This window comes from Pavona decussata, unplaced genomic scaffold, assembly GCF_977016875.1.
Source record: "Pavona decussata unplaced genomic scaffold, jaPavDecu1.1 SCAFFOLD_243, whole genome shotgun sequence".
Lineage (NCBI taxonomy): Eukaryota > Metazoa > Cnidaria > Anthozoa > Scleractinia > Agariciidae > Pavona > Pavona decussata.
Window position 1 is genome coordinate 359,898 of NW_028145648.1, and position 14,853 is coordinate 374,750.

Genomic DNA, 14,853 nt, shown 5'->3' on the forward strand with positions numbered 1-14,853 from the left:
AATACTGATAGTTTACATTTGTATTCCCATTTATTTCTACATTTAAACAGATTCTGACTGTAGGTAGCCATTAAAACTTAGTGCTAACATTGACCAACACAACCCACATGAACACTGATGAGCATTTTGTTCCAAATGCAAAATTCATTTTCATTTTATTTGTTTGCCACTTAGTACAATTTACAATAGAAAGCAATAGTAACATAACAAAAAAGTGATAAATACAATTAAACAAAAAATAACAAACAACTAGGAAAATGACTTGTGGAGGCGACATCTTGAAGAAGCAGGGGGCTTGTAAGGTTGAGATTTCCCCCCCAGTGTTTCAATGCTTAATCTTCATAAGCGTATAACATGGACAGCGTTTCAATAATAAAGAAAGAAAAAAAAACAAGATGCCCCTAATGGCATTTTCGAGGGATGCTTAATGTGGCCTCATTTTTTCCCATTGTATGCTTTGCAGATTTTTAAAACTATCCTCCCCTCTCAATTCAATTGACTAGTTTTATTCAGAAAGACTGCATGATATTATCATTGTGTTACTGGAAATCATACCGGAAATAACTTTCCAATAACGTCGCTGGGCAACACTGACAGATATAGATGAGGAAATCTGACTCATGTTTACTATGGAAAAAATAATCAATGTAGAAAACGGTTTCTGTCTCCAAATTAAAGGTGAAAACGTAAGGATCAAACCGTCCGTATTCTTTTTAACAAACGCTTTCTGTATAGTAGTTATGTTCCCACTTAGCAATCTGACAACCCAGTTAAAAACATAAACAAAGCTCTTCTAGATGAAAAGTTTTGGTAAAAATTGACAATCAAACCTTTAACTTTTTTTGCTAGGTCAATTAGTTGATTACCAGTAGTGCTCAGGCATCAGTTTGACAAAGTCTGCAGCGTTATGCATTAGTAATCACTGTACTGTGACCTCTGGTCTGGTTTCCTTTGCATTGAATTATTCGATCTGTTTGTCAAAGCGTAATTTCTTTGCTGAGAACTCTCCAATTTCCACCGTTTGAACTGTCGAGTACCACTAAGAAGTTATTCTTTTGATTTACCACTTGAAAAAGGTCTTAAATTCATACATGTACAGCTGTAGTCGCCATTGATAGGATCACACAGGTAGGGATGAGTGGTTCCCCTCCCTTGTGATATTCAGGGCAGGAAACTTAGGCCGTCCGAACGTCCGAGATGGGTAGCTTTTCCATTCAGACAAGGAAAAATATGATCCAACGTGTCCGACTGGGCGACCACGGTATAGGAAAAAATTAATGAACTTTTTTCTTGACTTTGGATATAGAATGAATCATTCTTTCCATACTTGATAACTCACTGCCATAAAAAAGTAGCTTTTACAGAAAATAAAATATCATTTTGCGTAAGTTGTGTGTTTCGTTATGCGAAACCTGCCGCCATTAATTTCCATGTGAGTCCAGCTGTACAGCATAATTGCAGGCGCATGACAACACGTGCTTGTCAGGATACCTTTTTCTGTCGCTTGCGGAGCGTATCAACAATGTCTTCGTCTCAATCAAAATTATTGAAATTGAAACACCTGGCAGTATTAACGTGGATGTTCCTTCCAAAAAGAAAAGAAACAAAGATCACAAGAAAAAAAATGAAGCGAAGCGTGTCAGAAAATTTCAGCCAGCTTAGCAGAAAGAGTTCGAGTTGGTTTGTTATGAGGAACAAACAGACAAATGCATTGCTCGACTTGTCGGAAGTATCCAGAACTAGCTGATAAAAGCAGCCCAATATACATCGGATGTGGAGATGGAGTTCAAGGATTCAGAAGGGAAACACTGACAGCCCATTTGAAAAGTCGTCGCCATGTTGTTTGCCATACCAGATCGCTAAATGACCAGAAACCAGAGGACAGGCCATCGGAAAAAATTTGTCGGATTTTTTGGGCAAGTAGTTTTGTGGTTCTGACAAGTAAAATACACATTGCACTTGTCTGAATGGACAAGCGAATTGAGTAGAAAGTTTCCTGCCCTGTATATATGTGCCAATAATGGCTTTTGATTGGGCTGTTTTTGTTAAAGACAATCAGAACAATAGATCCCTTCAAGGAGAGAGCAGAATTTAATACAGGTTTAATAAATATACATCAAATGATGATTTGACATCACACAGGCAGGGATGAGTGGGTCCCCTCCCTGGTGACATACACACCGAATCCGATAATGGATTTTGATTGGGCCATTTTGTTGAAGACAATCAGAACAATAGACCCCTTCTAGGAGGGGACAGAGTTTAATGAATAAATTAATGTGCAGATTTAAAGCTCCATGGAGATTTTTTACTCATGGATAATCATAATTTATGTACGTCTGATGACTCCTGGAATCAAACCATTTACATATCATTACAAATAGGTAAAACAAAAAAAAAGAAACCATACTTTTTCCTCGTGAAGTTCTGCCATCCTTTCTATGGAGCACTTTTCCTCAGTATCACCATTCCTATCATTAAACTTTTTTGTTGCAAAAAGTTTTACTTTTGAATCAGGAATACATGTAGCCACATGGCCAGTTTCATCTGTTGGTAGAAAAAAAATAAATCAAAACAATTTGCAGTCATAGTTCATTCTTCACCATTGCCACCTTGCCACACTCTCCTTTTAAGTTTGCCTTGCATTAATAGAGCACAAACAAAAGAGGGGATGATGGCTCAATAACTATCTCAAGACCCATAACTCAGAACTCAACACTTAAAAATCAAAGAAAATTGATATTTAAATGGAAATAATCTTGAGTATTTTCTTCATATTCATTGTCGATACAGCAACTAACATTCTGTATACATTTTGATTGGCCGTTCCCCATGATCTATTAAAAGACAGATACGTGGTGTGACTAGCGCGCACGATCAGGTACCTAGACCTACCTGCCTGTCTGCCTGTCTGCCTGCCTCTGCTGCCTACCCACCTAGAAACCTTAACCTACCTACCTACATATATACACATGATTTAAGGTTTAAGACAATGGGCAGCTTAAGGGCTGAACAATATTGCAAGACAGTAGTATTATCTATTGTTTATTCTTATTTATTTGCTCATTTATTTATTTTAATTGTGTGTGTGAGTGTGCAAGCTTATTAACTATACATTGTCAGTTTAAGTAGCCCGCCTAGAATAGCTCTGCTTACTGCGGGGTACAAAGTCCTTTTTTCAGTTTTGTAAAAATAAAGTTAATGTTGTTGTTGTTGTTGTAATTAAAAATAAATAAAATTGTTTTTTTGTTCATAATCATGCATGCGTCCTTTGCAAAAGAAAAAATAGGCAGTCTCAGACTGCATGTGTCTACAGCAGTACTGGTATAGAAATGTGATATAAAAGAATTGAAGAAAAGGGAAAGAAGACTGAAATGAAAACAAAGAGGGAGGAGTGGAAATAGGATAGAGATAAAAAAAATGGTTGTAAAAATGTTGCACAGAATACTGGCGAGAAGAGATTAAGCTGGTATCGTTTACCACAAACATTTTGTATGAAGAGAACTGTAACTTTACTCTAACATAAACAATATATTATATAATCTTACAACATGAACCACAACTTTGTACTGAAAGCAATGCAGCAAAGTTCTAAACATAAAGTACTGAAAGAAAAGTTCTAATCTAAAATGTAGGCATAAAATGCAACAGAAACTATTAATTAATCTATACTGAACTTATGAATGGCAAGTATCATTCTTTAACCCTTTGACTCCTGTCGTGTTTCCATAGTTTTCGCATAAATTAACTTTTTCCTAGAGCGGTTTAAAATGCGCAGTAGATAAATAAATATAGTTGGCTTCCAAAATTAACTGCATATTAAACTGGAATGATTAAACAAATGTTTTCTGACGTAAAATAATATAGTTACCTATCAATCATTTGCTGAAAAACACACTTGAACGCAAAAATTGCTAAAATTCACGGCATGTTGATGAAGACCTTTGGCATATCAAATTTCAACCCACTTATGCAAATTGTCCTTGATTACACAACTGTCGCTTCTCAAACGCATATATGAATTGACAAAGACACAAAAATCAACAAAAAGCTTTTCCAACAAAACATTTTATTGAAATAAACGATGCATTTGCTCTAAGAGGCAAAAAACTTTCAGTTTTTTTGCGTGCATGCAAACACGCATGTAAAATTTGAAGACACTCCATGTTTGTTCAAAGCGATCACTCGCAATAAATTCGGGCACGGAAGTTACAGAATTCTGGTTCAAATCATCACTTAAAATATTTGTCAAAAGCAAATAAACATCGGAAAACATCATTTACCCTATTGACGCCAATGTCCTGATCCGGAAATACAATCGCTTAGATCTCGGTCAGTCGAGGATTAGCGTCGGCTTTCGATAGGATTCCATTTGGGATTCCTGTGGCATTTACACTCTTACACTCTTTCACTCAACCCGATGACATAGTGTTTACGCTTCTCTAGAAGCCGTAGACACAAAAATAGACAAATAAATGTCTTTTGAATGTGTTTTCAAAATTAATTTGTTTCAAGCTTATTAATTGAAGCTGTCTGGAAGTTCAAAGTGCTTCTGAACGAAAATCCCAAAAAAATTTTTTAAGGAGATTTTTGGGCTTCAAGGTAATATTTATACCTTAAAGTCCAAAAAGTATATACAAATAAATAAAAGATGAACTTTTGGAGTCGGACTAGTTCAAACACATTTAATTGCTACTCGGAGTTTCATGCTTCTAGCGAAGTAATCATCAGGCAACTGACAACAAAAACGGTTACATGAAAAGATATACAAATTTGAAAATAGGGAACAATGCTTGCTTGCGTGATGTATCCAGATTCTATTGGGCAGCAAAACTGAGCGCAATTTAAAACGATCGGGTAAACTAAGTAAATGCGGTATTTAACAGAAACCTCTTAGAATGTCAAATTGATGTCAGTTCATTTCTATGATTGAGTGTTGACATTTCCGGTCTGCAAATTATGAAATATTTCTCCCATAAGCAAAGATTACATTTTTTGTTGACATTTGAATACGATCTAGCTTGCAAATAAATATATACAGCTATTTCAATTGACGTTGTCGGTTCAAAGCATGAAGCTAAAAGACAAGACCGAAAGTTTACGTGGGATTTTTATGAATAAATTCATCAAAATCAGTCATGCCTGGAGAAAACAATATGTTATAATTTGCAGTACAATGACCTGCACATGCAGGGATGATTTCGATGAAATTATTCATAAAAAATAATCCCACAAAACATTGCGGTCTTGTCTTTTAGCTTGATTTTAATCCGACAACTTTAATTGAAATAGCTGTATACAATGTATATAATTATATAACTCAAACCAACCTGACAAAAGTATATCCTTAAAAAGACTGGCCAAAAGAACGTAAAATACGTCAGCCATTACTCAAACAGCACCTACTTCAGTCAACAAATTTTGTGCAGTGGGTTCCCTCTCGTAACTTCATCTCATCATCTTGGTGGCATCGAAAAGTGAGAAAAAGCAGTTGAAATGGTCAAGTTCCTCCCGTATTTCTACCAAATATGGCTCTGATTTCAGTTGTAATGCAAGTGGTAGTTTTGAACACAATGGGAATGATTCTCAGTGAGGTGAAGGGATAAGAGGATGTCACATCCTACTTGGCCCAACTATCTGTGTGGTTCATGGTTGAATTGAGTAATGGACTCCCAATGCAAATCGAATGTGGAAAATACGCTTGAAATAATAATTCCAACAGGAAGCTCAATTATTGAGCTTCATGTTGGAATTACAACTTAAAATTTGGCATGGGTAGTACTTTCCTCCTATACTTTCAAATACTGAAGATAAAAGGAAAGGAAAATTTTAATCAAAGTAGCACTTACAGGATTTTGTTAATGAAATTCCAGATCACAGGGCCCGTGTGATGATATTTAGCTGGTTTGGTTGACGAGAAGATCTGGTAGGAATTTTTTAGAGAACAATTCACAAATGGTGGAGCTTACATCTTAATGATATACTTTGCGCATTAGTTTCAACACAGACTTAAATAATTCATATACTAGATAAGAAATTTGCATCAGTTTGTCTTGCTAAGACACGTGTCATCTGGCATCTGGCAAATCTTGCTGCAGTCTTAATTACTCACAATTGTTGGGAAGGATCTCATCACCCTGCCCTTTCAATGTTGTTTCAACTTTTTGACTCTATAATACCATCCTATAAATAAATTGTGTCCATTTTGATTGACTTACAATTATGCAGTTAAAGTATTTAACGTAACATAAGTAACTGGAACACGAGAAATATCTCCTCTTTCTTACAGTGAAAATTACCAATAGACTCGTGCCCTTGAATGCAATTTCCATTCAAACTGTATCAACATTGCATTAGATAATTTACAACAGCCTTTCAAATTTAAAGAAGTCACTGAAGAGAACTCTCTGCTCTCAAGCATAATGCGGATGGAACAGCCTGAGTGTAGGACTAAACAATGTGCAGAATAATTTGATTGCAAATTGATTGCAAACTTTTGAATCCTACTGGAAACTATCATTTAAAGGTGTACAGTACAATGTACATGTATGTGTCAGCAGAGTCAAATGATAGAGTTATTAGTTGCGGTATAATATGAACTTTATTTTCGCTGTGCAGTACCAACCAGTACGAAGATTTGGGTCTTTTTTCGTTACAGTTTGCTTTGTTCATTTAGAGAGTTAATAACATGAAAAAACGGAATCGAATGACCTTTAAAAAAAATTCCAAACGTTCTTCCACCATCTAAAAGTAACGGCTACCCGATAGTAACGCCCCCTTGCACCTGCTAAATCTGAAAGTGATGGAGGGTGTTACTTTCGGAATTCTACGGAACATAACAAGCTCCTTAAAGCAAATGCACAGTTCAAAAACCATGGCCATTTTTTGTCTGATTTGATATATTTCAAGAATATTTAAACATGCAAGTGCCAGCAATGTTATTTGAAAGATGGTGTGAGCATTTCCAATGAGTACAGCACCAATATGCTACTCATCACAGGCAAGTCAATGGAACATTATTTTGTTTCTTTATAACAGAGAGGTAAAATTACTGAATGCTGATTGGTCGAAACAGAGGGCATTTTTTTCTTAATTTTCCTTTCATTGAGGGCAAAATTACTCACTCCTGATTGGTTGAGCGGTGAAAATTCCTTGCTCTTGATTGTCTGAGCATGCCATTTCTACATTTTGTTGGTTTCTTCAATTTGTGCCGCGACAATAATGACTTCTTTCAGGTTCTTTGGCATTGGGAGTTGTGCCAAAGTTTGGGCCAAAAATACTTGGAAATCACGTACCACAGCTACAAAGAAAACTCCTTAAGGTGAACTTTCCTTTCTTACAAGCAGCAAGAGATTATTTGTGTCATAAGGTAAAAACTTGATTGGATTTTTTTGGTTGAAAAACTGAAATCATTCATCGTGGTTGAAACTAAGTGCTTTCACCTCGCTACGGCTTCTTCCAATGAACGATAACCGAACAATAATAACATTCACCCTTTTGATGGGAGAAAGGAGAAGGTCTAATTCAGTGGAAGAAATTACTCTGCAAGTTCTTTATTTGGACCCACGGTTTGCCATTTTTAGCGATCTGTAATCATGTGATTTTCAAGTGGTAGAAAGCTTTACAGTGCAGGTGAATCAAAATTATTGATGTTTAACATTTGGTTTAATTGTTGTTAGTTTGCTCATGAATTAAACTTGTATTTTCTCCTAATTACATGTATATAACAATAAAATTTTCTTGTTTGGTCTGTTTTGTATGCTAAAAAACAGGTGAATTGTTTGCTTTTTTGCTTACGGGCGAGTGTTTTTACTTCAGGCCAGGGCTGACTGTTTTACGAAGTGCCTCGATAGTTTTAAGAAAATTTTGCCCTCTATGTCATGAACACTTAAAACGCAATGAGTCCTTGTAGAATTAAGAATTAATTTTCACTTATATATTCAAAGTTGTCGCAAATTGCCCTTGTCGCTGCCCGACTTGGGCAATTTCCAAAAATTTTGAAAATACGTGTGAAAATTAATCCTTAATTCTACTCGGCCTCATGCAATTACAAGTATAAAGGGTCAGGAATACAGCAAAGTCACAGCAATATTATTACTAAACAGGTTTGAGTTTGTAAAATATGGTTTGACATTCCTATGTAATCTTCAGTAACAATAGTTCGTTGTCATTTGAATTTTCATTGTACAATACCTTTAAATGTAACGCTTTTTGTAGTGCACGCTATACTGGTACGTTAACAATTTAGATCCTGTAAGTATACAGTAAAGCGAATAAAAACCCTAAATAAACAAATACATAAATGAACAAGTAAACATAAATAAATAAATAACCGAAACACACTAGCAAAAACCATAATTTAAAGAGAGACACAAATCCAGGTGCCTCAGTTGCTGGTTGAGGGTTGGATTTTCCCATTTGATATATAACGCCTCCTTTATCTTAATTTGAAAGCTGGAGGTAGCAGAACCCAAAACCGTGAAACACTCTGCACAACAGGAGTCCTGACAAGGCTTTGATGATAGCAAAATGTTTGTAGATGTGTGAGGCCTTGTCCGGCACAAGGTGCTCATGAACACGTGTACAAATGTGGCGAGTGGTCTCACCAATGTAGCAGGCATTACAGCCAGCACATGTGAATAATTCACATAAATAACAAATGAACGGAGACTCTACTGTACGGAATCTTTCACGCTAAACTATGGACCTTGAATGTAGAAAAAAAAAGCGACTTACAGTACCGCTCAAAAGTAAGTTACCACCCTCTCGTGAGACGCAATTCTCGTCTCGCGAGACGAGAGTCGCGTCTCGCGAGACGAGAACCTCGTATCGAGAGACGCGACTCTTGTCTCGCGAGAAACGAGACGAGACTGGTAACTTACTTTTGAGCGGTACTGTAATGTCAAGATAAGTGTTACAATATTTTATTTGAACAGTTGTCTTAACTTGATCTGTGCAAGTCTGGAAAACCGGCCAATGTTAGGCAGCTTGAAGAAATGTGGAGGGAGACAACAGGACAAAGCTCAAGCAGTTAGTAAAAAGGCCAGTAAAGGTCCTTTTGTGAAAAACAGTAGTAATTAACGAGGACTGACTGTTGTTGAGCAGTACATCTAAAAATGGTAATTTCTGCTCAACTTCCCTTTCCATAGTAATCCTTATACTTGGATGCCTGACCGTTAATGTAGTCAAGAAACAATAAATATTATTGGGCATTGGTTTCATTTTCGAACAGGCAGAAAGTGTCATCATATATTTTTTCTGCAAATATCAGAAAAATTGAAGAAAAGCTCCTCCACAAACTTGAAGGCCTAGTGTCGGTAAATAGTCAGCCAACAGAGGGCCAACAAATGGCCAACAGACAGTGGACAGATGGCCAACAAATGACCGACAATCGGCCAACAGATGGTCAACAGTCGGCCAACAGATAACTGACAATTCAAGCTTTTCCTACAATAGAGTGTCAGTCGACAGTTGGTTGACAGCCGGCAAACTGTTGGCAACGTGATGGTTGCCTATCGTTGACTCGTTGGGAAGTTGTTGTCGGACTTTTAATAAGTTCCCATTAAGATTATTGTTGCCTGAACAATATAGCTAGTTATTATGAACAAATCCATCACATCACTCACTCACTCCATCACTCAAAGAAGATCTTGAAGAAGATCATGAAGAAAATCCTCTTTGTCATGTTTATATATTTTGTCTGACCCAGTTCCCCCAAATGAAGCCAGTGACATGTGGAGACATGGTAATTATTCATTTGTTTGATTGCCTGTTTGTTTTTTATCTGTTCCTATTTGTGTTTATTTATTAGTTACTGGCTTTTGTAAGTTTTGTGGCTCCTTAAGGAACGGTTTTGTTTCAGAGCAGGCCATGATCTACAGTACTCATAAAACCTTTTGTCAAACTTGAGAGGTACACGTACATGTAGCAATTTACCCTCTCTCCAAAGGGTCTCTGAAGGCATAATGTTGTGGATAGTTTAATCTGGTAAGGTCCAGTTAAAGGCTGTTGGAAGGGACGATCAATTAAATCAGGTTCGTTCTTCAAAAATACAAAGATTCCACTGGGACAGTGGTTTTAAATGTAAATTATCATAATTATAGTTTTTACCTTCTCTGGATCCCATCTTTCTTTTCTTCCTCTTTGCTACACTCTTGGAAGCTTGTTCTTCTTTGTCTTCCTCTTCTTCTGCTTTGCACTGTTTTCTCTTGGTGTTTTTGAGACCCTTGGAGATCTCTCTTGAGCCATTTGCGGCATTTCGCAAAGTTTCAAAAAAGTCAAGGGGCTGAGCAGGATCATGAGGATCCAACGTGATCTCAACAGATGTCTGTAAATTTAATGAGAAATCATCAATATTTCAGAAAATATTTCGCTCTTATACTGTACTTTGTTGAAGTATGATCTAACTCTGTTACTGTTGTGGGGATATTAAACCCAGCTAGAAACCAATGGACAATTTGGCTCCCAAGAGATACAGATAATTCAACATGTGAACAAGGTCAGAGTGAGAGAGTTCCTTAGGGCTGCACATAAGATGCTCTTATTTCAGGGATGTGAAACCCTGGAGTTTTCACAATTATAGCTATTATGTAACAATAAAGGTTAAAACCATCTGAAACATACATTACAAATATTTTCCCTGCTTTTTCATTTTTTGCTGTTCAATTGTTGTCAATATCATTGTAGGCACCGTTGTACAGCACCAATAGAAACTACAGCTGTGTTTGCCCATTTGCCACAATTTTGCCAAAAACTTTTGACCTCCACAAAGACCTACATGTAGCTAACAACAACAAAAACTCCAGTTTTCCCTGGGTTTTTTCCAGTTGACTTAAGGTCACATACATGTAGGACCCTTGCTCTCATAACGTATGGATTCATTTATAGAGTGTGCATCATGAATCGCGACAACTGAAATATTCATGACAATTTTTTTTTGGCAATCTTAATAATAATTATTAATAAACATTCAATGTATTCTGTTTATGCGTGTTAGTACATTGCACTGTAGTAATTGCACCGTCTTGTGATCACATTTTTGAGCTACAAGTTAAGAACTTCTTACGAGCTAAAAAAAAAAATGTTTGAAAGCTAGTTGTTTCATACATCATTTTGGGCAGGTAATTTCAAAATCTTTTTCCCTTGACTGTAATTCCATTGCTACTGCTTGAAACAAAACAAAAATGTGTGCACGTGCACTAGCACTGGATTGTTACAAATCACCATCACTACTTGCGCAACTGACTACAGAAATTCAGAATTTGAAGATTAAGGAGGGAACCTTTAACACAGAAATTTGGTATAGGCAGGGGTCCTGCAGGATGTTAAGGGGGCTCAAGGCAGTTTTTTTGGACTTAGGGTGGAACTTTTGAAATTACAATCTCGCATACAAGATAAACTTCGATCTCCTTCATACTACATCATCATTTCAACATATGATCAAAATTTTCTCATAGGTTTGCAAGCAACAGCTATTACCATAGCAACGGAAGCGCATAGCCTCTCATTTTAAACATTGTTGATTATCTCGAAATCTAGTCAGACACTTAATGACGAAACTTTAGGGATTTAAACTACTCAATCTATACAACTTGTAGGTGAAATAAGAAAAAAATCTGTAAGAACGTTTTCAAGTAAATAATGAATCAATTTTTACAGGGTGATTTTGTTTATTCCAGCATTTTTCACCAATATCTCTGGCAAAATGCGTGCGTGTAGTTATTTTGGAAAGCATGCACATAGAAACACTGACAGGGATAAAAATCTTTCGAAAACTGTAGGCAAATGGAGAGGGTATATCTTATTAGCGATGATCCTTAGTTAGGTGAAGTCGACTTCCCTGTGCCCAGACAGGTAAGGAGCTGAGATCTTGGATGTAAACACGAACACCTATTACATTACCACTCAAAACAGATACAATACGTCATCAAACCTATTGTCCGCACATTTCTCAGCCACATTTCTCACCACTAAAAAAGTCATTTTTATATGTTCGTTGGCACTCTATTACCTTTGACAGCGCGTAAAGGCTTTCTTAATCATTGGATCGCCATGTTGAAATGCTTTTCTAAACGCATTTCACAGAGGAAATGTATTTTCGAACATTTCTCACCCCATTACGGAAAAATAATTGAAAATTATCAGTTTCTTTATTGCAACATGGGTGAGAAATGTTGCCAAAGTACTAAGACGCACTTATTCTGTGATCAAAAGGGGTAGAATACAGTGCAGCTCAGAAATAAGCGAACATCGCATACGCGTACCATACGCAAGTAATACGCGTATGCATATAGCGTCATACGCGTATGTCCTGCCTTTGTTATTCATTGCCATACCTTTGCTTTATGTGGCATTGTCTTGCACAACAAAAGAAACGGTAAAGTAAAAGCGACAACCCGCAGCACCAAATTTGAATAATATGAATGACGACAGGACTATAATAGAGCTTGTTTAGAACCGCGCTTCGACAAAATCGGCGAATGACATAAACATGACTGAAACAAGGTGTCCGATTTCGAAGCTTGCTCGCTTCGCAAACCCAACGATAAAAAACCTTATTACCGACATGCTCTTTTTTGTCAATCTAATTCTTCGAGAAAAGGAAGATAATTTATGGAATTAATATTACTTGCTGAAAGAGCGTTAACAACAAACTTCCCGTTCCCTTTGTCGCCACTGAACAAGAACGGCGGCTGTCGTATTTATAAACTTGGCTCGCTTTACAAGCGATGATTCGACAACCAGCCGATTAATTTTTCTTTTACTGAAACCTATTCGGTAGGAAAATAACTTTTAGCTCACTCATTTACACTTTTTGTGGAAACAGCGCTGAACAAGCATGATCATAAGTATACATTCGTTAGTGGTGGTCGGCGTGGCAGGATAAATTTGCATATATATTATCAAAACAATAATCTTTCTTTGCTTTGCGAATATTGCTCTTTCCAAAATACCTCCAACATAAACAAAGCGCCTTTAATATATATATTTCTTAATTCCTGGTTAATTCCCAGGTCTTTGGGAATGAAAATGACCCGAGAAGTGCCAGCGATATATCGCCCACCTTGACAAAGTGGTCCCGGTTGTAGTCGCGTGCGAGGGGAGAGCATCAGGCTACTAAGCCTAAGGGGAAAAATATGTTTTCCATCAAGAGAAAAGTTTATCTCGAAACAAGCTGTTTCCTTCGCTGCAACACGATTTGAATGAGCGAGAAATGAGGGCGAGAACTGTTACGCATTGAAATAAAGCACGTTCTGTGTCACGCACTGCGTGACTTACGGCTTTACTGGCTTTCAAGAGAGCGGTCTTTGTATGAGGTGCATCTATTTTCCTTTACATTTAAGTGAAAAGTTACAACCACGTTAGTGAAATAATGTGATGGTGTTGCTTGAGGTTCCTTACGCTACTAGTTGGTTTTATTGCCTTAAAGGAAAAACACGACATTGCAACTAGCATTTTGGTGAAATCACACTTAAGCTATTTGGGCCACACTTACCCTACCGATAAAACGAGTAACTTTCTTGACTTCGTCAATGCATAAAGCAAATTACGCACCATATGACTTGGCTGACCGCAAGCCGTAACTAACATCCTAATGTTTTTCACTTCTCAAAAACACATGCTCACATTACAACAAGAACGCGCGGTCCAAGAACTCTTCTCCATCGCCATTAAAAAATACGACCACATGTAACCCTTGAGACTTGAAACAACATTAACTTAATGTTTCACCGATAATACGCACAAGCTATTCATCTTTTCTAAAGATATAACTAGTTCTGATTTTAGGGCTGCCTTCAACTATTGAAGGGCTCGGTGGAAAAAGGGCGTAAGTGACAATTTCACCTTTAAATTTCAAATCACTCTAAAAGGCGGTCTACTTTGGCCTAATGATTCCCCATGAGAAAACTAAACACGAACAGTACAAAAACCATTGCTTACCATTTTTCCTTTCTTGTTTCTACCACAGTTACTTTTTCCTCCCACCCCCACCCCCCCTCCCTTATATGCAATGACAACCGAACATGGACAGCCAAAAAACCACTCACTTCCTGTTTCTTCCTCCTTAATTCTACCACAGTTATTTCTTCCTCCCCCCCTTCCCCCTTATGCAATGTTGAAATGGGAAGTGATGCTTGCAAGGAACTGTTCGAGACCCAGAAAACAACATTGATTTAGGGGGGGGGGGGGGGGGAGAGGGAGGCGAATGTGGTGGTTCGCTTGTTTACCAGTGAATGCGCTTGGAAGGATATTGTTGTTATAGATTTTGTCCATGCCTGAAAGTTTCCACTTTGCACGAGCTGTGTTTAGTGGCACCTGTCGTTGTTCCATAAGTAACGTTTGTGATGATATGACATCATGGCATTATTTCACGGGTTGTAACAAGCGCAAAATAGATCAAGACAGTGGTGATAAACAACTTGTGTATCATACTTGCCCTGAGTTGGTTTCACTTTTGTTCAGTGAAGTGTGTAAACATACGACATCTATGGGTCTCTTGAACAGTTATGAAAGCGACGAATGCAGTGCAGAGGAACCAGTCGAAACATTGTCTGAAGAATGCCTCCTTGGTAGTGATGACTGTGCATTTGCGAATTTTTCATTTCAATTATCAATTCCCTCGCGAGCATCAAACATAAATCCCGCCATGTGCACTAAGGTGTAAACAATGTGGCCTTACCAATCCCAATTTCTCTAAATTCACACTTATTTGGCATACAGACTTTTTATTGTGTCAGAAACAGAGTTCCATATTTGAATACAAAACTTTCTAACAAGATAACAGAACTGTTTGCCAAAGTAGACCGTTTTTTGGATAAACTTGAATTGTAAAGGTAAAATCGTCCCTTACGC

General features: G+C 37.2%; 1 protein-coding gene across 1 annotated transcript in view; it reads right to left on the bottom strand.

The window, feature by feature from the left end:
• LOC146457436 (putative ATP-dependent RNA helicase DDX52) overlaps positions 1 to 14,853 on the bottom strand; it is a 46,389-nt gene that overhangs the window by 28,874 nt on the left and 2,662 nt on the right. Inside the window, exons 2-3 of the mRNA XM_085091923.1 lie at positions 10,111 to 10,327; positions 2,411 to 2,547 (exon numbers count right to left, since the gene is read on the bottom strand). Coding sequence (XP_084948049.1) covers positions 2,411 to 2,547; positions 10,111 to 10,327 — 354 coding nt within the window. The remainder of the gene's footprint in view (positions 1 to 2,410; positions 2,548 to 10,110; positions 10,328 to 14,853) is intronic.